The sequence below is a fragment of the Colias croceus genome, chromosome 9 (assembly GCF_905220415.1).
Source record: "Colias croceus chromosome 9, ilColCroc2.1".
In the NCBI taxonomy this organism is placed as follows: Eukaryota; Metazoa; Arthropoda; class Insecta; order Lepidoptera; family Pieridae; genus Colias; species Colias croceus.
Window position 1 is genome coordinate 8,571,955 of NC_059545.1, and position 22,655 is coordinate 8,594,609.

The following is a 22,655-nucleotide window of genomic DNA, read 5'->3' on the forward strand; positions in this document are numbered from 1 at the left end:
AAACATGTGGGCTGTCTAAAAATAGTTCTGTGCCAGTTGCCTTGACTTGACTTGTCAAAAAAAATTATATCATTTTGACATTTGAAGTGAAAGTTATTGAATTACATGGTATTTGTTCTTGTTCAGTATATTTATTATTTTGTGTTTATAAAACAGACAGCTAAGTAGTTAGTTTTATTAAATGATACGTTAATTTGCTTGTTCACAACAGACGATAAGTACAATGGCTGATTCAGGAGTCGATACAGGCAACGAAAGCAGCGATAACACAGTTTTTGACCATCCACATCACGTCTTGGAATTTAGTCCTCCACCGATACCAATTAACATTTCTGGTCAAGCAATGCCCATTGATTTCTTTGGTGAACCTCACGAACATATAGGCAAAATAAAATTCTGTACGAGCGCGAGACATTGCCGCCTGAAATATAAAAATAATTTAGTTTATTATCCCAAAAACAAGAAACTACGGTTTGCTGCGTGCACCAATAATACGGAGCTCGTAGAAAAGCTCTTACAATCGGGTGCAGATCCTAACAATGCAGATGAGCACTTGAGGAGCCCACTACATTTTGCAGCATGTAGAGGATATACAGATGTAGTTAAAACACTCCTCAAACACGGTGCTAATCCTAATATTAAAGATACTCTCGGTAATACTCCTTTGCATTTGGCTGCATGTACAAGCAACATTCCAGTAATGATAGCTTTATTGGACGCGGGGACAGATGTCAGTTCAAATGATAGAAATGGCCGCACACCACTACAACTGGCACAAAGCAAGTTGAAACTGATACAAATGAAACCTGGCTTCCATGAAACCAAAGACCTAATAAATGAAATTCGATTGGTCGTTGAAATGATGTTAAAATATGTGAAAATTCAAAAGGCTGATTCTGGAGACTTGGAATCTGTGTGTGCAAGATTGGAAAAAGTTAGTACAAGGGAACAAGTGGACTCTGAAGTCCAGAACATTCTTGATAGTCTGGATTCATTAAAGTTAAGATAAAAAGTTTATAATAATTACAAAGACTGTATTTAATTTTACATACATATAGTTTATGAATTACTTTTGTAATAGGTTTATTTCTTTAAGAACAATAATAAGTGTAGCTTGCTGTAATAATTTCAATGTAAACAGTTTGCTTATTGTTAAATAAGTTGTAATTTGTTTACAAATTTATTTAAAAAGTAAAGGTAAGGTTATAAATTACTTGGGTAAATACTTATAAAGGAGTTTGAAATGTTGTGGATACAAATTTAAAGGACCATGCTAAACAAATCAAATTATGGTAAAGTTGTGACATTTATAAAAGATGTTTTATCTTAGTAAAATCATAGAAAACCGGCCACTTTCCAATTTATTAGTTAATTTCTACAGTACATACTAGATGTAAGTTTTTTATAGTGTTTTACCTTGATTTTATTAGAGTAATTAAATAGTAATAAAACAGTTGTGCAACCTCAACTTGTTAAATTGTTTTATCAATTATTATCAAGTCTATTGTTACAGTAGACCTAATTTATTACAAAGTTCTTCATTTTACGTATTATATAGATAAGTAAGTTAATAAAATATTATAATTTTAGCTTTCATTTTGAAATACATAAATGGTTGTGTATCTATTTTCCTTTTGCAATACAAATTTCCAGGGTTTTCTAGTTCTGCTCATGTAATTGAATAATTAGCTAAATAGTTATCCTATTTTTGGTTTAAATCTGTTATGAAGTAATATTCAGTTGTCAAGTCTAAAATCTGTTGTAAATAATATATAAATGTATTTTGATTCTTAATTTTAGATATTATATAAAATATTGATTGTCAACATGCTTTTTATTTAATAATGCCCACTTTGGACTTAAGGAAATGAAATTCACTTATCTATTTAAAATATAATTTATTAAAGGATAACAAACACCAATCACAAAATTTATAAATAAAAATATTTAAACTCAAAATAACAATTCACTTTTAAAGGAATGACTTTAAACTATATTGTCTTATACATATATTAATTCATACAATCAAATCAAGTATTAGGAATGCAGCATATAAAACATTTAAAATCGATAAATAAATGCAACAGTAAATATTTTTGGACAAATCTAACTGCTTGTGCTTACATTACAATGGCAATTTTGGATACATTATTATAAAATTGTACAAGACTTCATTAATTAGTACCAACATTTGGACAAAATTTGTTTAAATTATTGTCATGTTATCAAATTATATTTACAAGAATTCTCTATCAATCTGAAAGCCAGATTAAATAATGGGGTTTTACAGCAAAAAATCTTACGTATATAAACCACAAAAGCTGATTAAGTATATAGAATTGAGTTTATAGCTGCCCAAAGTAGCTTAATAAATACCTTTGTTTATTTTGTGCAATTAATATACACACAGCTTATATTAAGTAAAATACACGGAATGAAAAATATTAGTAAAGAATTGTACATGAGGCAAGAATGGCAATATCATTATAAAATTTTAAACTAATTATTAAATCAGGTAGACTCTTGTACCATATCTGTGAAGAATAACCAGTACATATTAAGTAGATACCCAAAATGAATAGAGTAATAGATTATTACACACATTTTCCGTAAAAATTATAACAACCTGCATTAGACACCATAATAAAACATTTACATTAACTTTAGTAAAACATCAAAACAGGTATGTACATATTACATAAACAATATATTTATAAGTTTCATGTAAAAAATATAAAAAGTATTAAGAAATATTCAAATATATTAGGCAGAGTAGGTAATTGTGGGGTAGCATTGTGATTTTATATTATGGCAATCATTTATATTATCACAGAAAGAATTAAATATATAAAAAAAAAACAATTCACTAATACTGCTAAAATAATTAATATATTATTTTTAATATGTAATAATAATTAAGTAAAATTAATAAATCCCAAAGCTTTCTATCCAAATACCACAGACAGCTATTATGATTTATCCTTAAAATTATTTGTATATATTAATTATTCCTTATATTCTAAGCAACTGGGATCTCTAGATAAGTTCGTATAGGCTGATAATACACACTAAGTTAAATTGCTAAAATTATTTATTATTATGCTTATAATAATAAATATTTATTTATTGATTAACCACATTTTTTTAAATTTTCATACAATAGGTATTAATTTAGTTGTGGATTGGAATGATTTGTTACGTATTTCATAGAGTACAAGATATTTTAATTAAATTTTATAAATAATATTATTTATATAATTTTTCTATCATTACAGACTAAATATTGTGAATTTACCTTTTCCATAATTTACTTGATATTAATAGATAAACGTAGCTATACAACACAGTCATATATATAGGTATATGTATATAAATAAATACATATTTAAAAATGAATGTAATTTTAAACACGTAAAACGATATTTTCTAGCAATAATAATATATCTTTCCCTTTGCGTTTATCGAAATATTATGTAATTATATGTACTTAAGTAGATATAGCTATAAAACTACATGCTACAGGCAATTAGAATTTTTTTTAACCGACATTATAAAAATGTTAACTGCTCTACTTTGAGCAAACGTGTTCTGATTAATTACTGAATAATTGTACTCATGCTGTAAATTTTGCTATCATTAAATTTTGCTTCATGCTGTTAACTATTCCGATAATTGATAAGATTTTAGAGTGCCTCACGATTTGGCACTATTCACTGCAACATCGAGTCTTTAAACAGACTTACTTAAAAGAAACAATATGTTTACATTAAAATATCACAATTTAGCTATTTAACCAATCCACTTATACCGACTTAACGTAAAATTAAATACAAATGCGATTAAACAACATCGATTTGAATAACCCTCACACATTGATATAATTTCTGGCACAACCTTACAGGTGTATCGTGTCTATATCAAACGCATAATTATATTGCACAATGACTAAGTCGGCTCGGTTAACATTACACGTGGCTGACATAGTTCGGAGAGACACATTATCTAAAATTGATTACCTATCCACCATACGTTATTTCGTATCAGGCGTGAGAAAATTAACTATATTTGGAAAAATTTCAGCCTGAATCGGCCCGTATTCAACGAGTTCACCGTCAACTGTGATGTAACCCGTTTGACCTTCGGGCACTATCCTGAACGCACTGACGGGAATCAATTTAATGTACTCATTATTAACTTCCGATATATTTCCCTGCGATATCGTTACAAGGAATGAGAATATTTGAGATCTGGAAATACCCGCTTTGATGATAAGCATCCACATGACTCCATCGGATAGCTCGGAGCGCGGGGCGAATAATAAGTCTTCACCGATATAGGACTGATAAGAAACGTGAACCATTACGAACTCGCCTTCTTCATGCACCCAGTGAGAAGGTAACTGGGACATAAGAGAGGGCAAGTGGGGAGCTGGGCCGTGCATACAAGCATGCACCGGGGACCGCATCTCTGAGCCGCCACTAGTGACGCTGTGGTACTCCGAGCCACGCGTACTGTAGAACGCACTCCTTCTTGAATTCACCGAGTACCACGAATCTACTCGCTGATGTTTATTTCCAGTCACCGTGCTCGTAAACACGTCCGATTGCTCGTCGCAGTCGAAAAACGCTTCCGTTTCGGGGGAGTCGAGAGAGCCGTCCTGGCTGACGCTATGACTTAGGGTGATCGTGTGTTTCGCTTTAGGCAAATTACTGACATCCTTGATTAGAGCGTAGCTCAGGACACCTTTGTACCTCCTCAAACCGACGGTTCTCGCGAGAGCCCACAGAGTGAACCTTTGACCGCCGATTGCTCGTAATCTTTCACTTTCAATATCGATATCTGACAGCAAGCCCCAGCCGACTGATAGCAAGGAAAACATTATCTGTGGATAAATATGATTAGTGAGTAGGTATAATCGTGAATAATAGGAAACATTACATTTCATATTATAAACATAATATTATACATTATAAAAAAACAATTCCCTAAAAATCCTTAAAACATAAGTATACCAAAAGCCGGATTCAACTAAGATAAAACTAAACCGTAAAAAGAGCAATGTAATTGCCGCAACAAATATGCGTAGTTCGCCTGGTAATCGTGTGATAGAGTCGTAATAGGATCAACTGGGAATAATTGATATCCGCAGTACCCACAACGTTCCTTGTTTGTGAGCGCGGATGTATATAATTGAAAAGTAACGTTATATTTTGAAGGTGAAAATAATTACGCTAAATGAGTGGTTATCTTGACAACACGTCTTGTCTTCACAGTATTAAATTTCTACTTTTTAACCGACTTCAAAAAAAGGAGGAGGTTATCAATTCGGCCGGTATATTTTTTTTTTTTTTTTTTTTTTTTATGTATGTACACCGATTACTCCGAGGTTTCTGAACCGATTTACGTGATTCTTTTTTTGTTCGATGCGGGATGGTGTCGAATTGGTCCCATAAAAATTTTATTCGGATAGGCCCAGTAGTTTTTATTTTATGAGCATTTTTGTCTGTAGGTATTTGTAAATTTTGCAAGTGCAAGTTTGAAGTCGGTTGTTTTTAACGCAGTTATCACTTGTTATATACTACAATGTACTAATATAGTAAGACCTTTTTATTTTTTAACATAGACTGATCGCCAAAATTACAATGCATATGATAAGCCTTCACCTATTGTAAAGGTAGGATTAAGAACATAATAATAATAGTTAATAATACACCTTTATTGGAGATAGAGGAAATAAATTATATACCAACGACAATTAACTCGTTATTATGACATAAAAACGAAGTAAACAATGAAACCTTGACTTCTCAAACAACGATACAAGATCCCTTTAAATGAATATACAGTGACAACGCACTATTATGATGTGACGTTATCGGGAATCGGGATAAAACAATAGACATTACGTTTCACTGAATACGAAACTGCAATGTTTAGTAATCGATATCTATATATGAGAAGGAACCAAGTATGTATAATCAATGAAAAAAGTCCATTGACATCAAAAAATGTCATTCACGGTCTCACAAAATTGTCTCCACGCGTATTGCGCGTAGCAATTTCACACCAAATTATTAAGAATTAGCAACATACTTGATTGGTAATTTAATAAAAAGTTGACTGAAAAAAATTGACTTGATCAAATGTTACGAAGGAGATACCTAACTTTATGACGACTATGCAAATGAACTAATTGATGAAGTTAGATAAAAAGATTAATATATTTTAATATAACATCACCTAATGTTTATGCTTATTACTTGTTTACTAGAGAACATTGAAATACAGAAAATAAACTTCAACCACAATACCACAACTTATCGTTGAAGTAGGACTACAGTAACCAATGAATAATAATAATAACCACAAACTTGTTATTTTTCAGAAAAAAATAATATTGAATGATGTTCTTACTATTCAAATAGCTTTTGTAAATACAGTCAAAATAATAATTGAGTCAGAGAACCACTGAAATAATTCTACATAAGAACCAGGCCATTGCTATAAAGCTAATTGCATCGATCCATAATAATGTATCGATGTCTATAAGAAATACAAAATATATTGGTTATTATAATTCTACATAAGAACCAGGCCATTGCTATAAAGCTAATTGCATCGATCCATAATAATGTATCGATGTCTATAAGAAATACAAAATATATTGGTTATTATAATTCTACATAAGAACCAGGCCATTGCTAAAGCTAATTGCATCGATCCATAATAATGTATCGATGTCTATAAGAAATACAAAATATATTGGTTATTATAATTATTCTACATAAGAACCAGGCCATTGCTAAAGCTAATTGCATCGATCCATAATAATGTATCGATGTCTATAAGAAATACAAAATAAATTGGTTAGATTGATACAAAATTATTTCTTCACTCTAATTTTAGCACCTATAATTATTATAACTTTAAGTAACGATAATTAATAAAAAAAAAATTGTTTGAACCACGCTCTCAAAGACCTTGGAATGAAGAACATAATATAGGTAACATGAATAATTTACTGATTTATTAAGATGTACACACAAAGTAAATAATATTTGAACCAGTTTGTAAATGCAACCTACTTACTTTACTTTTTGTTTCTACTCTGACGACATCGATTGGCGCCGTTTTGCCTCTTGTGAGTGCTATCGAGAGTCCAACCATGTTTTGATGAAAAAACGGCTCACTGAAATAGATAAACAATTTTATAAATATTCACAGTAAAATAAGTTAACAGTGCCTGTTTTCAATTATTAGTTAAAATTTAATCAATGATAAATCATCATAAGTTCATCGTCAACGTATAAAAATAAATAAAATTGGTTCGCAATGGAACCATCCTTTGATTTTTTCTTGTGACTGTATTTAGCACCAATATTCTCCTATGACCTATTTAATTTAATTTAACGATGAGTGAGTAACAGACCGTTTGCTAACACATATTTTAATCAGCATAGTTATTAAAATAATATGTTTATTTTGGAACGAAGTAGGTCGGTTTTTTTAATTTCATTTAAATAAAGCCACCATAGACGTCGCACGACATTATATTATGAAGCCACAAATTCAGAAGCAAGGTGAAGATGTTCATTTACGTAAATATTTCATGGAATAGTGGTAAAAGTAGGTCAGGTCAAAAGATCATTAAATACTTTTTGTATTTTCCTTATTTTCATTGGTAACAAGTGCTACATTTACATAACATGATTATGATTAATACCGACCTTTAAATTGATCTTTTCTATGCATTAGCATTTATCCCTTCAATTGTAATAATTTCTCAACATCAAATTTAACATGCTCATTTGCTTGTTGCTACATTTTATTTGAAACTCTCTAAAGTAAAACGTTAACGTTCACTTTAATCCAATTTTTATTATGTATTTTCAAAGTTAATTTGTTAAACATTCTCAGGTTATTTCGTGGAATATTTTGAACACAAAATACAAAACAAAAATAATTTGCATTCAAATTAAGCTATACAAAAAGTCCGAAATAACATTATTATTTTTCAAAAACTTATTCATAAATTCTATTGTTACAAATCATAATCATTTTTCGAGTTTTACGTAGGTACTTGTATACTTTTAATTGCTGCACATTAAATTCTTAGATATTTAAATAAATGAACTTACTTAGATAAATTGTAAACATGCAGTCATATTATGACAACAACATAGAGAATAGTTAAAAATTAAACAAGACTATAACGAATCAAATAAAAAGAGAAAGTATAAAACGAACGTCAATTATATCACTGAAGCAAAAAAGATCAAAATGGAGTAAGATTGCGAGATCTTTCGCAAAGTAAGAACGTTGCAAAATAAGTTTAAGAGTTGAAGCCGTTGGTTTTTAATTTTTATTTTCTACCAGCCTTTAAACAAATATATAAAACTATCTGTGCTCCGCAGACAAAAACTTTTATCCTCATTTTCAAACTTAGCAAAAAAGTCGCATATCTTTAACCATTTTCATTACTTAAAAAAATCAAAATTTATCCGTGAAATAAGCAGACAAACCGGCACATTTTTGTATTTAGAAAAGTAGTACTACTATTATATATTGATAGTATGGATTTTTAAACTTTTTGTCGATACAATTTTTTATTAAGGGCATTTTCTTTAAGGCGTTAATAGGGGCTAGCGACCTTGGCGACGATTTACTAGGCGGAATCGGGGGACCGGCGCGAATCTATCGTAGTAAAAGTAAGTATAAAAATTATTTAAAAAGATATTTGGATATTGAATCAAAATTTAAAACAACCATGCCCTGTGTTTCAATTTCATAAACACACTGTAAAAACACAACAATAATTGACATTATATTGACTTAGCGTTTTGGTTTAAAGTACAAAAATCGACCTCAGTTCATGATTTTTTTCCAAAAAACCTGATTGTAAAATAAACAAATTAAAACAACCATGCCCTTTATCATATTCGAAACTTTAATATACATTTTTTTTAGATATGTACGTAAAGAATCTAAGAAGATAAACGGTTATAACTAGAGTTAATTTTCGGTATCAAAAGGGGATTCTACCCGATTCAGGCCTTAATTTCAAACAGATAGCTATCTATACATCTGCTCCTCAAACCGCAGATTTTACTTGACCTGGAACACAGTGATTTCCTTGACATTCGTTTGATTACTACGTAACGCCGATGTACTAGTGACTAGATCTAGACAATTTATTCTCAATCTGGTAAAGGTTATGAGTTAACCCAGTTACGTTACGTAGGTACTACTTTAATTTGATTGCAATTATATTTTTCCTGATCCATCTCAGTGTTGAGAGGAATAAAAGTATGTCTCGTGGTTTGACTTGCATAAGAAATATTTTCCCTCTTTTGCAACATTTTCTTTGTTGAACGGTTTCCTACTCAGCTTTTTTCATTACTATCATTATCATTCATCATTACAGTATCTATTATAGTAACAAAAAAAAACAAATATTTACTTTATAGACCTGCCAGTTCTTAAGTCTGATCCCTGGTGGTGTCAGTCATCCATCTCCTCATATTATGACGAGAATGATAGGATGAATGGGTACTATAATTTAGGCGGCAAATAACAGCTGAGCGCTGAGTTAAATGTGGAGGGAATTACTGCGCATGGTATGGCATGGTTACTGTCATACAATTACCTATTACTCAGGTACTCTATTTCTAATATTTCTGTAAAGGTTCGGGTTAGTGCTAAAGAAATTTGCCGCTAGATATACACTTTTGTTTGCGGAAAAACTCATGCACTAAAATATAATATTTCCAGCGCAGTTGGTTAACGATAATGTGGTCGAATTAGTGTCCATTAAAACGAATGGCGTCCAAATTTTTTGTTATCTGTTTAAAATTCATTTAGTTAATTCATTGCATATGACGTATTAGCATTATGTTATATGCATGTTTTTGCCATGCTTAATTTTTATTAATTTAAAATAATGTCAGCACTCATGGACAACTGTCTATTACCATAATATTATGGCTGTGATAATATGGCTAAAACTTATAAATACTAAAATTCAGAAATCCGTTATAAGTTAAACATAAGCATGCCACTTCCTAATAGGTTGTTCATTATCACATTAGGTGGAGGTCAAACACCCACAAAATAAATTGGAATCGGCTCGATGAAATTATTAAGATTTTTCAAGGTTGCTTGTAGAGATACTTTTTTAAAAACTGATATCTAACTACATACTACTTGTTAGTAATGGGTGCGTATTAATTAACACAATATGGTAATGAACTATTATTCCAACTAACGACAAATCAGTCGCCGTCAATTTGGGTTAATTACTAATTGCTGGAAAATATTAACGTTAATACTTAATTTAACGTAGATAATTTTTTGTGTATGTGTTTACAGATGTAATAATATGACATCATCACAGTATTACAATATTATTTCCTACAGTAATATTCTAGGAGGTAGCAACGTTGACAAGTGAGCATTTTAGTATAGTTGGTTCTTTGATATGCTGTTCCTCTTGCTATTTCGGATATAGTCCGGGCTGTCTGGCTGGTCGCAGTGGTTGCGTTTATTAGTGCGCATCTTATCTGCACAGGAAAATATCCTTAATTTAAAGTCATTTTTTAACGCGTAATTTTTAATCGTTTGCCTTTAGATAGATCCATTAGACGTACATTTTTTATTGCAAGACGTTTTTTTCGTTGTTAAATAGGTGCCAGACGCAATTTTTATTTCAAAATAATTAAAATATCATCGAAATAAGTGAAATTCCATCAACATGAGTCCCAGTGAAGGATAAGTAATCACTGTGTTATTTATACTATATATAATATTCATTTTACTATTTACAGTTTTTTTGCAACAATCTACCATATCGCCTCCTTTTTCCCAACGAACCTCAAATAGGACGTTAATGTCAACTTGATAAAAACCAAATATCATCAAGAAATTAAAGACTTTTTAACGGATTTTAAACGCGATTTATTCATTGTATTATTTTCCCAAGTCTTCAATTTCAAAATGTATAATACTCGCGTAAAATCAAACACTAGAAAATACAAATATCATCAAATTCATATTTATACCCAAAAGTGTAATAAATATGAAACCATCTATTAAAAATATTAGTTTACTAATTATTCAATATAAGTATTAAAAAAGGATAATATAATATAAATAATAAAGTTATTACTTACCTTTTAAGCGGACTCATGTTGATGTAATTTCACTTATTTCGATGACATTTTAGTTATTTTGAAATAAAAATTGCGTATGGCACCTATTTTACAACGAAAAAAACGTCTTACAATAAAAAAATTATGTCTGATGGATCTATCTAAAGGCAAAAGATTAAAAATTACGCGTTAAAAAATGACTTTAAATTAAGGATATTTTCCTGTGCAGATAAGATGCGCACTAATAAACGCAACCACTGCGGCCAGCCAGACAGCCCGGACTCTAACCGAAATAGCAAGAGAAACAGTATATCAAAAACCCAACTATACTAAAATGACTTTTTTTTTAACGTTGCTAGCTCCCGTACCATAAGGAATCGCCTTTGATGTCGCGCGATGCCGCCGCCAGCGTAGGTACTTACGCTGCCACACGAAAATACGCTAGGGTTGCAACAAATGGGAAATAAAACAATTGTGATTATTATTATTATGATGAAATCATTTATTCATATGTACATTCAAAATAATTGCGATTATTAAATCTGATTTAATTATTTGTTCATAAATATATAATTACAGATATTGCACTGCTAAATATTATTTACGTGGACACTTTATTTTTGGATGTTCTTAATTGTATATTATACCATTTAACTAAGTAATGCATTCGCATTGGGATGTACAATCTGATTAGAAAATAATGAGGACAACATATACATAGCTTTGATTTTAATTCAACAGATACAATTAATACAATCTTTCTGAAATATTGTTTCCTTCTGGGATATCAATGTAGATTTACATCCGTAAACGGAACAGTTTGTGCGCGCCATAATAGAATGTGTAAGTACCTATGTATAATAAAATTATTACACAAAAAATACGACTGCGTCGTCCTTTCGCGATAGTTAATGCAAACTCAGCGTGATTGCATTAAGCGGCCCGCGTCGCCCGACCCCCCGCCAGTTCCCCTCCGTTTCTCTGTACTAGTACATTCGTCGCCATACTGTAGGAAATATGGTAATACTGTGACATCATGATTAATCTGTATGTTAACCTACGCATACATATAATATAAACAATAAACATGGAGCTGGTTTTCATCTCTACATGGAAGATGTTTGAGTTGAAAGCTACTGTAATTTTTTAACGCAATCGACCAAACTTTTATTGACCAATTGACCAAATTTATATTTATGCTGTATTTTAAGCAACGGTCTTACCAATTTTAGTGCCGTAAGCAGTTTTAACATTACTTATTGAAAGTACTAATCATTGAATGTTTTAACTATGAATATATTTTTTATTTTTTCAATTAAGTGCAAATAAAAGGAGTTGTGTTGTGTGGCAATAAAAGTGAAATTATTTTGTAACTAGTGGTCCGCCCCGGCTTCGCCCGTGGTACATATTTACGTTTTCTCTACATAAGATCCATCCTCGTACTTCAAGGAATATAATAAAAAAAGAATTATCGAAATCGGTTCAGCTGCTCTCGAGTTATGCGCTTACCAACACATTTTGCGATTCATTTTTATATATAACTAGCTTACCGCCCGCGGCTTCGCCCGCTTTCTCTAAAACGGTTTGAGATTTAAACTATCCTATCTCTCAAGTTGGATCGAACTGCACATGGTGTGCGAATTTTATTATAATCGGTTAAGTGGTTTAGGAGTCCATTGAGGACAAACATTGTGACACGAGATTTATATATATTAAGAAGATAAGATAAAATAATAATACACTGAGTGCACATAAAATATAAATTAAAAACAACGTCTAGTTAAGTGTTACTAATACGCAAGCTTCTTGCTAATACGGAATTGACCATAAAGTAATTTTCAAAGCGAGGTTAACATTCTGTGAATGTATAAAAGGCTTAACATGACAATGACAGGCATACATGAGATCTTTGAGATAATCCTTGATTCTAGATTAATCTTTAGTTGTATATGTCTGACTGCTAACATACTAATTAAGTAATTAGTATGTTATTAGAAATTCACTGTTTCCACTTTTCGACTAACTTGCATTTTACAAAGATTTTATTCAAATAGGAGCAAATATTTTCATTGTGAAGTGTGAACATCATTTACCATTTGACATTTGAATTTTGACTTATTTTAACAAAATTCTAATTTAAAGTCAGATAGACAAAAAACGGACGACAATCGACATCTGCATCGTCTATTCGTTAAGGGGGGCTAGGCGGTCAGCGAAAATTCAGCTATTCGGGCCTGAAGTAGTCGGCGAGGGGGTCCGCGTTTAGTATGGAATCAACGTGCTCGAAACTAAAAATCGAAAGCGCCGTGAATGGCGCTTACGATTTTTTTATCAAAAAGTGAATAAAAATATTTAGTATTTTCTAAATCTAAAACAGTCACGGAATCGACAAGGTAAATACCTATGTATTTGTGATTTTATACGAATTATTATCGTAAAATACGGATGTAATGAGCATTTATATGATATTTTAGAGGTAACTTCAATATGTTTTTTTATCGAGCAAAATTTTTCCAATAGTGTTTTGAAAACAGTCATCCCATCACACATACGTTCTGTAATACATATTAGAAATTCCAGTGCGAAAAAACTTCAATATTTTCAATTATAGCTCATAGAAAACAGTCCATTTTGCCGTGTTCACCTACTAAGGGCCCTTAATACTGTGGGCGGTGGGCCGCGCCGTGGCCGTGGGCATTATAGTAGGTACATTGTTGTAACTATTTATATTTTATAGTTTACTTTGTCTTAGTATGTACCTACATACATGGTGCAAACAATTTAAGACATGCATGTCCAATCATCGTAGGGCAAAGTTCGAGTGCAATGAATCAACATTCAGTTTTTAATGTTAGCTATTCATTACAACTCATAAAATGTATAGTTAACATGTTATTTTACATAAATTAAACAATATTCTTATTAAAAAAAAATCATCATACATAACACATTCAAAATTTGAATAAATTCTGATTAAAACAATATCATAACAAATCAATCCCAATCATTTTAAATATTAAAAACGTATCATATTGCCTGCTTTATTTACGTTTAAATATTAGAAGAATAATAGCAATTAAGAGGCCGTAGCGATTTTACAGTGATTTTTACTTATTTCTTTAATTCTTTAAGGGCTGGTTTAAAAAAAAAACATGCACGGGCTCTAATACACTCAAGGTAAATTCGTTCCGATTAGCCTCCTTAAAAAAGCACTAGGTAGGTACATAATACATATTTGTCTTTTTAGGTCCATGTAAGGTCTTTATTCACAACATAATATTATGTCCTTGTTAAAATTATATTGTGTTCCCCTAGTATTACGTGTGCCACATAAGGTTATCCGTTATTGGCTTATTGCCCACTTTGAGAAAGACTGCGCTATTATTCTCTCGATTGATTAATTAATTAATAATTATTAATTATTATCAAAATCATAAAACCTGTACGTCTTCTCAGTTCTAATTTCGTCATCTACGAGGACGCGGTCAAGGAAAGGCTCATTTCATTATTATGAAACGAGAACAAAAATGAAAGAATTTTTATGATATTCTATGGAGTCATGCGTAAACACAAGCAAACTGGACGTTTTGAATAAATAATAACACACGACCAATGTAATAAATTGATAGGTACTTACTACATAACAGGATAAACGAACAAAAAAGATATTGACTTTTTTTATAATATAATTCAGCAGTAGGTAACCTTCGTCATAATGTAAGGGCTAAACCGGCTTATTTTAAATCACATAAATGAAGTATGAATAAAATGATAAAAGTATAAGATATTTTGTTGAATGAAGATCATTATCTTTTACCTTTTCATGAGAGGTCGTTGGATAGAAAACAAATGCTATGAAACTCTGTAGTTATAAATAATTTTATGGCGTTCTAATAGAAATTTAATAACTTACAATTATAAGTGGCCAATGAGCGTGTATTACACTAATAATTATTAATCAGTTTACACAGCCTTTATGCAACATCCGTTCCGCCCTTGCTGTGGCGCCACAACGTAGGTACTTTGTACTTACTTATACTATTTGGACGAAAGCAAAATATTATAATACTTCAGTTATAGTTACTATAGATATGACTTTTTCACGGAAAAGTAGCGAATTTCGATAAAATGTTGTTCACACATACTTTTATGCATTTTTATGCCTTATCCAGACTGTCTGGATAAGCATGTATCTCGCATTTTAAGGTTACCATGCCAGCAAAGCAACGTATTCAAAGTTATGTACCTATAGAGAAACAAACTTAACAGGTGCTAAAGTGTCATTAAATGGATTAATTAATTCTATGGAATCGTATACCCAAACCGGTAACTAAAGATTCTAAAGAACTACCGATGTATGGATAATCCTATTATATCATTTACGTACCTAGGATATTATTTTATTATAAACACTCATATTATAAAGAGGAAAACTTTGTTTGTTTGTTTGTTTCTCCGTTTTTAAAAACCTTTCACCATCCGAAAGCTACATTATCCACGAGTAACGACTTTTACGTACTGTTTATATTTTGCACAGATATTTTGTGAGGTTCTAAAAACTAGCCTCATCAAATTATGGGGTTCAATAGGTCATTAGTTGTTTGCTTTGTGAAAATAATTATATTATTCAAATTAAAAAAGTTATATTTTGGAATAAACATTGTTCTCTAAGGGAAAATAAAACAATTGAGTTTTCAGTCAACCTAAGAACTTAATACATCTTTGTAAATAAATTTCTGGACTGTCTGCAGAACTTGGCACACATTAATTAGATCTCATTTCTTTTTTGGCAAATTAAGTCAACGATTGAACTCGGCTCCAATTTTTACATTTATGTTTTTGGTGGGATACTATAATTACCTAAGTACTTGAATAAAATATTTTTAATGTTTTACTATTGGATTTTATTAACTAATATGAGCTCCAAATTGAACCAATAAATATACTTAGGTAATAATATTCTGATAATTACACTGAAGTAGCCAGCTACTAGTTATTATTCTGTGACTGAAGTTACGCACGTAAAAAAAGATAATTTAAATACAAAAGAGGGAAACATAAATAGGTATTATGCAATTGTAACAATGACGGTCAAATCGATTACGGATTATAAAAAATATATGTATTTCATTCTAGATAACAATTTACAAATACAAAATACTTCTTGAAAGATAATTTCGAGAAGATATTTGTATATTTTATTAAGTTATCAATATTTTTAATTAATAATGTAACAACACAATGTAACTTTTGTATATTTTATTAAGTTATCAATATTTTTAATTAATAATGTAACAACACAATGTAACTTTTGTATATTTTATTAAGTTATCAATATTTTTAATTAATAATGTAACAACACAATGTAACTTTTGTATATTTTATTAAGTTATCAATATTTTTAATTAATACTCAAAGAAGAATACGAAAAAATAATTAATTTCCATGCTCGTTTACGTTATCTATTTCTCAATGAGCGTGGATTACACTGACGTTTTAAAATATCTAACCTCAATAGGTATTACGAATGCGTGTTAACAATAATTATTAAATATTAATGTATTAAGGTCTGCAGTTGGTACATAATAATATGTTGGTCTATCACGTAACAATAAAACAAAAAAGTATTTTGTTTATAATTTATATTATCAAATAAATTGTGTAAAGCCTTTAAAATATATAGAACACAAAGAGTTTTTTTAGTACAATATAATTATAATATGTCTTAACGTTGCGTAGTTACAGAGTTATTAAAATTTTAACAATGCGTTACGCTAGCGTGAAAATATAACGGCCGCGCGCGGCGTTTAAAGATACATACGACGAATGATTAAAATATTTTAAACTAGATATAGGTATACCTACTCGTTACTCATAATATGACATATATCTAAGTTTTTGAAAATAAATTGGTTTTAGTGGACTTACTAAGTCATGAACAAAGGATAAAGATTAATAAATTGTGTGTGCTAAAAATATGAGTCATTAAGTTCATGGTTGAAAAGAATCGAAAAATATTTCACAAAATAAGAAACATTTACTCAATTCATCATTGGAAAATTAACTTCGATTCGATGAAAAAAATGGTAAAATTTAACAATGCATAACTCTTTACTGGCATAAAAAAATCTTAAAAATGTAACCACATCTTTTAATAAATTATTCCAAGTTTTTGCAATATGTTTCTTATATGCTTATATGCTTCTTATGTGGTTGTATAAAAAAATGTGTGCGTGTACTATTGTAAGTACACACGTAAGAAGTAAAACTTCTTTATGACATTATTTTTCAAAAAATAATTTACCTACTATATTATGCAACTTTACAGAAATACGTCGAATCACGCGTGCTAACTGGTAGGGATAAGAAAAAGATGGCGCGTAACGAAAAAATGTTACACTCAATTTTTTTGCAACCCCGATAAAGAAGTTCACTTCAATAAAAATATAAAGATGTTTCTGTTCAATCTAAACTATGATATAAATAATGATTAATACTGGAAAAACCACAACCTGATGGACATCTCTATCTAACGACACTGGGTTTTTTCCATCAAAGTTATCTGTTATGGTGTGGTTTAACATTTCATTGCATAGAAGATATTTTCAAGGATTACCTCTTGTATGGAATTAAAAAATATGAAGGTGGTACAAAATATCATACAATTGTCTTTCATACATTGTATTTTCTTATGTTTGGTTTTACGCGAGTATTATACTTTTAGGAAATAGATGTTTTAACGGTTTTAAACGCGATTTTTTCATAATAATATTATTATTTAACCCAATCTTACTGCGGACAAAAATTCTAAAAATTTTCATTTAATAATAATTTAAATTACTATTTCAGGCTGTGAAAATAACTACTTTCAAATGTAACCTTGTTTTCAAATATTATTTATTTGGTTTTTCAACGCGATTTTTTCATAATAATATTATTATTTAACCCAATCTTACTGCGGACAAAAATTCTAAAAATTTTCATTTAATAATAATTTAAATTACTATTTCAGGCTGTGAAAATAACTACTTTCAAATGTAACCTTGTTTTCAAATATTATTTATTTGGTTTAACCATAAAATGGGTGGTATTGAAAGATAAAAAATAAAAAAAAAAACATAATAATATCATGTCACATTCAGAACTAAAAATATTGTGACATTATTCAGTATTACTTACATAAAATACCTATACAAAATCTCTGATAAAAATATTATTGAACAAGTAACAACAGAGCAATCAACTCGGTCATTATAATCTAAACTGCAAAGATAATAATCTGTTACCTACATTTCCTATATTATATTCTTCTATTTTTTGCATAAAATTGTCATGCAAAAAATAAAAGATATGTGTGTTGGTATTATTGGAATAAAATATATACATATGTTTATTTTCAAATCATATTTAAATGTGTTCCTATTTTCTTTATTCTATAGATTAAGCTCGCTGGTAAGTGCATAGCATTTAAAATATCATGTAAATTTGTTTGTTTCCAAACAGGCACATATCATTACTTGCTACACATATTTTAAAACTAGCTTCCGCCCGCGACTCCGTCCGCGCGGATGTCGGTCTTCGCGTGGATGGCTTATTTCTCCATTTTGAGTAACTCTGACAATGACATCTTATAAATATCTATTGGACCCAAATACGGCTAGGCCTATAATAATACACAACGTGTGTTCGCGGTTCTACAGTACAACGTCTATGGATAAAACTGAAAAATTAAGATTAATTTTTTTCTACGTATTTTTCCAGGATAAAAAGTATCCTATTTTACGCCCAGGATAATAAGGTATAATTATACCAAGTTTCATCGAAATCGAACCGTTAGTTTTCACGTGATGCCTTCACATACAGACAGACAGACAGACAGACAGACAGACAAAAATTTTTTAAATCACATATTTGGGTTTGGTATCGATCCAGTAACACCCCCTGCTATTTATTTTTTCAATATTTTCAATGTACAGAATTGACCCTTCTACAGATTTATTATATGTATAGATTATGATTTCTTAATTCTTTACTCCATTTTTTTAAAAGATTAAGGGCCGATTTTTCAATGCCCAGATAAACAGTCTAATAACTACCCCTCGAATAGATTTATTCAATTGCTTATCTAACTCATAACGGCTCGCCTATTTTTCAATCGTGATTTATTTGATGAATAACTATCTGACCAAATATTTCCATATTGGCAGCTCTGCTCTTGGAGTGGCGAAACAAACATATTAAATTAGTCAGGTTAGAGCGGGATAGAGTCAACTTGCAATATGTCAACAACCGTCATTATGACTCACGTCAGGAGTGCATTTTAAGTTTATCTTGTGTTCTATGATTGTTGATTATTGTTTTGATTCGAGTAAAGAGTTTTGATTAAATTTGTGTTAAAATTTATATATTTTACGATGGAAACGACATAAAGGCAGCGTCCGGCAAATTTTCAATGGCATGATCATCAGTAGGTACTATCAAAAACATCAATTTCAATATGATTTTAATTGATAATTATTTTATAGAAAGAGGCTTTATTGTAAAAATTCTATGCTCTATGTTATTACATACGAAAATATCCCAAATTTGACGCGTCAGTTGTCAACTCAAACGTCTAATCGTCGAATAGCACGCTATCTGGCCGTTGGAGCAGCAGATAGATTTATTCCTCAAATAACGTAGTTATTCGATAGATAAGTCCTATTTGTCTATTGAAAAATTGAATATTTTGTTAACTGAAGAATAAAGTCTATCTAGCTGTTTATCTGGGCATTGAAAAATCGGCCCTAAATTGTTTTTTGACATATTTTCCATTGGATGTTATTAATGTTAGCAAATGCTATTGCCTTTAAGTCTGTTTTATTATCAAAGATAATGATGATATAAAAAGATAAAAAACTTGTTAAACCATTCAATTTCATCGTGATTTCATCATAATCATCTTTGTTTTACCATTATAAGACAATGCAATAGATAATGACAAGTAATAGCTTATTTAATCTTGTTATCACAATGAATCAACATGGCATTAAAAAAAATAACTTCATAAAAAAATCTTCATGAAAATTAAAAACTTACTATCAGTTTAAGCTAACTTAATAAAAAATACATCTAGTATAAGGACCATGTTGTTATATTTAAGGACAATTTTCACACACGGCTTGATCTGATCCCATACTAAGCTTTGTTATGGAAACCAGATGGCTGATAAACATATGTATATATATGTAATTTTATATAAATACCTATATAATTAACACCCAATCACAGAGCAAACATCTAATGTGAGCAAATGTTCATCACACACATATTTGCCCCAGGTGGGAATCGAACCCACAACCTCTGGCTTGGAAGGCAGGGCCAAGCAAGCCAACCGATCAGTTAAAAAAAAAGTTATAAAAAGCCTTGGCAGATTTCAAGTTAAGACATAACTTTATCAAATTAAATTGCTTTGTTTTTACATAAGCAGTATTTATTACAAACTAGTGGTCCGCCCTGGCTTCGCCCGTGGTACATATTTCGCAATTAAAGGTAGCCTATATCCTTTCTCGGGTATCAAAATATCTCCATACCAAATTTCATGAAAATTGGTTCAGTAGTTTAGGCGTGATTGAGTAACAGACAGACAGACAGAGTTACTTTCGCATTTATAATATTAGTATGGATTATTTATTGGATGCATTATAGTGAACTGATCCCCAACTCAACAATACAGAAAATGAAGCCATAAAAATAAACAACCCCCTAAAAGGAAAAACATCAATTTTTCATAAGTCTTATTATAATTTAAATACCTATATCCAAAGACCAGTTTATTTCTATTGTATGTCATACCTATAATTGAAATAGATAAAATTGATAAAAATAGATTTTTTTTTTCAAACAACCAATAATTATTATTCATAAATTTCGTTATTATTCCCAATACTTGCCTACTTCATCTATAAAAAAATATACAAATATTTATTATCTGATCTGATAGAAATTCGGAATTTTGATGCTACACAAAGATTTATCCTCAATTAATTTTCCTTATTTTGATTATTATCAAAGCTCATTGACCCATAACATGATAATGTGATAGGCCTAATGGTTGTTTTTTTAAAGTAACATAATACAGGTCTTTGAAGCCATTTTAAATTTCAATTATTATTAATTCCAAATATTCAATCAATGAAATAGTGTTCCAATAAGAACTAATGTTTTTCAGATAAGCAATTTGTTAATAACAGATAATCATTCATGGTCATAAAACTGAAATTTATGACTGACGCTTTTTCTTAAATATGTAACATAAAAAATATGCATGTGATAAAAATAATAATAATATTTTTAAACTTACTTGTAATGGTGGCAAATAGTTCTCGCCAGTCCATTTCCAGATCCACATGGTAACACGGCAAGGGGCACTTCAGCAAATGCCTGCTGCCAGTCGAGTCGCTCAAACAATCCATTTAGAACCTCAAACAACACTCCATCACCACCAACCGCCACAATACCGCGCCAATTATACACATTTCTCGTACGAACAAACTCCCTCGCGTAATTTGCATACTTCGTTACATGGAGATCGTACGGGACTTCAGCCTCCTGTAATATCGGAGCCACTTTCATTTGAAACAACTCCCTCGCTTTTCCTGGCCCCGACTTCGGATTTAACAAGACTAACAGTTTCTTTTCGTTCACCGGAGGAACACTGCTGATAGGCTCGTTCGCGAGTAAACACTTAATTGTGGTTCTCCATTTCTGTGCTTCTTTATTGTTATCTTCATATTTATCGTATGATCGGAACCTCAATGTTATCGTTGTTCTCTCCCGTTTTAGTGTACGTCGGCTCTGTTTCAATACGTAGGCATAAATATACAGATAGGCACTGATATCGTTCTCATCAAGGTCACCGCTGTTTTCATCCACAACTTTAAGCTGTTGATGTCCAACGAGTGAAGTACACACGCATGATCCTCCACCAACACGACGTCTTTTACTTCTCATACATTTACTACCGATGATATCGCGTAACAATATTGTTTGTTCTTTAGAACTATCGTCGGTTTCTTTTATTAAAGATAAACCTTTTGATGTTAGACGCACACGAAAAACGGATTTCTTCTTGGATAAAATATAGAATGTTTCTTCAAGGTGGACTTGCTCCTTTAAATCGGCTTTTTCGTCACCCATGTCATGAAATACGTCCACTCCAATCTTTGAATCCGCCATAACTGTGTATTAATATTTAGGTACTGCTAAAAATTAAAATTGATATTTCAAAAGTCAAAACCAAGGCCACTTCGATGTCAAATTGACATTTACAAATTCGCAATATCAACAAACTCGTTCTTGCCATATAAAATAAAAATATGATATTGAACCAAGCACACAAGTATTGAACTATTGAACTCGTTTTCTTCTCTTTTTCAATGTCTCCACTGGTGGTGGTGCTGATTAAAGCTTAGATTAAAGGGACTCCGCATGTGGACTCCACCCATGCCCAGCTTAATGTATTACTCA

At 30.7% G+C, this 22,655-nt stretch overlaps 2 protein-coding genes across 2 annotated transcripts; one reads left to right on the plus strand and one right to left on the minus strand.

Annotated features, from left to right (window-relative positions):
- The first annotated feature begins 63 nt into the window (after positions 1-63).
- On the plus strand, positions 64-1,826 carry LOC123694695 (ankyrin repeat domain-containing protein 54-like). Its single transcript, XM_045640204.1, has one exon. The coding sequence runs from the start codon at positions 224-226 to the stop codon at positions 1,007-1,009; it is 786 nt and encodes a 261-aa protein (XP_045496160.1). The 5' UTR covers positions 64-223; the 3' UTR covers positions 1,010-1,826.
- Positions 1,827-3,661: 1,835 nt separating this feature from the next.
- On the minus strand, positions 3,662-22,391 carry LOC123694686 (sphingosine kinase 1-like). Its single transcript, XM_045640182.1, has 3 exons — positions 21,490-22,391; positions 7,090-7,189; positions 3,662-4,882 (listed from the first exon to the last, which is right to left on the minus strand). The coding sequence occupies exons 1-3, from the start codon at positions 22,362-22,364 to the stop codon at positions 4,031-4,033; spliced, it is 1,827 nt and encodes a 608-aa protein (XP_045496138.1). The 5' UTR covers positions 22,365-22,391; the 3' UTR covers positions 3,662-4,030.
- Between the last annotated feature and the right edge of the window lie 264 nt (positions 22,392-22,655).

Bases quoted from the DNA above. Each gene is read 5' to 3' on its own strand.
- LOC123694695 (XM_045640204.1), top strand. From the start codon at position 224: ATGGCTGATTCAGGAGTCGATACAGGCAACGAAAGCAGCGATAACACA.
- LOC123694686 (XM_045640182.1), bottom strand. From the start codon at position 22,364: ATGGCGGATTCAAAGATTGGAGTGGACGTATTTCATGACATGGGTGAC. The intron at 7,190-21,489 runs GTAAGTTTAAAA...TATCTATTTCAG, and splicing joins ACTATTTGCCACCATTACAA to TGAGCCGTTTTTTCATCAAA. The intron at 4,883-7,089 runs GTAAGTAGGTTG...ATTTATCCACAG, and splicing joins GAGTAGAAACAAAAAGTAAA to ATAATGTTTTCCTTGCTATC.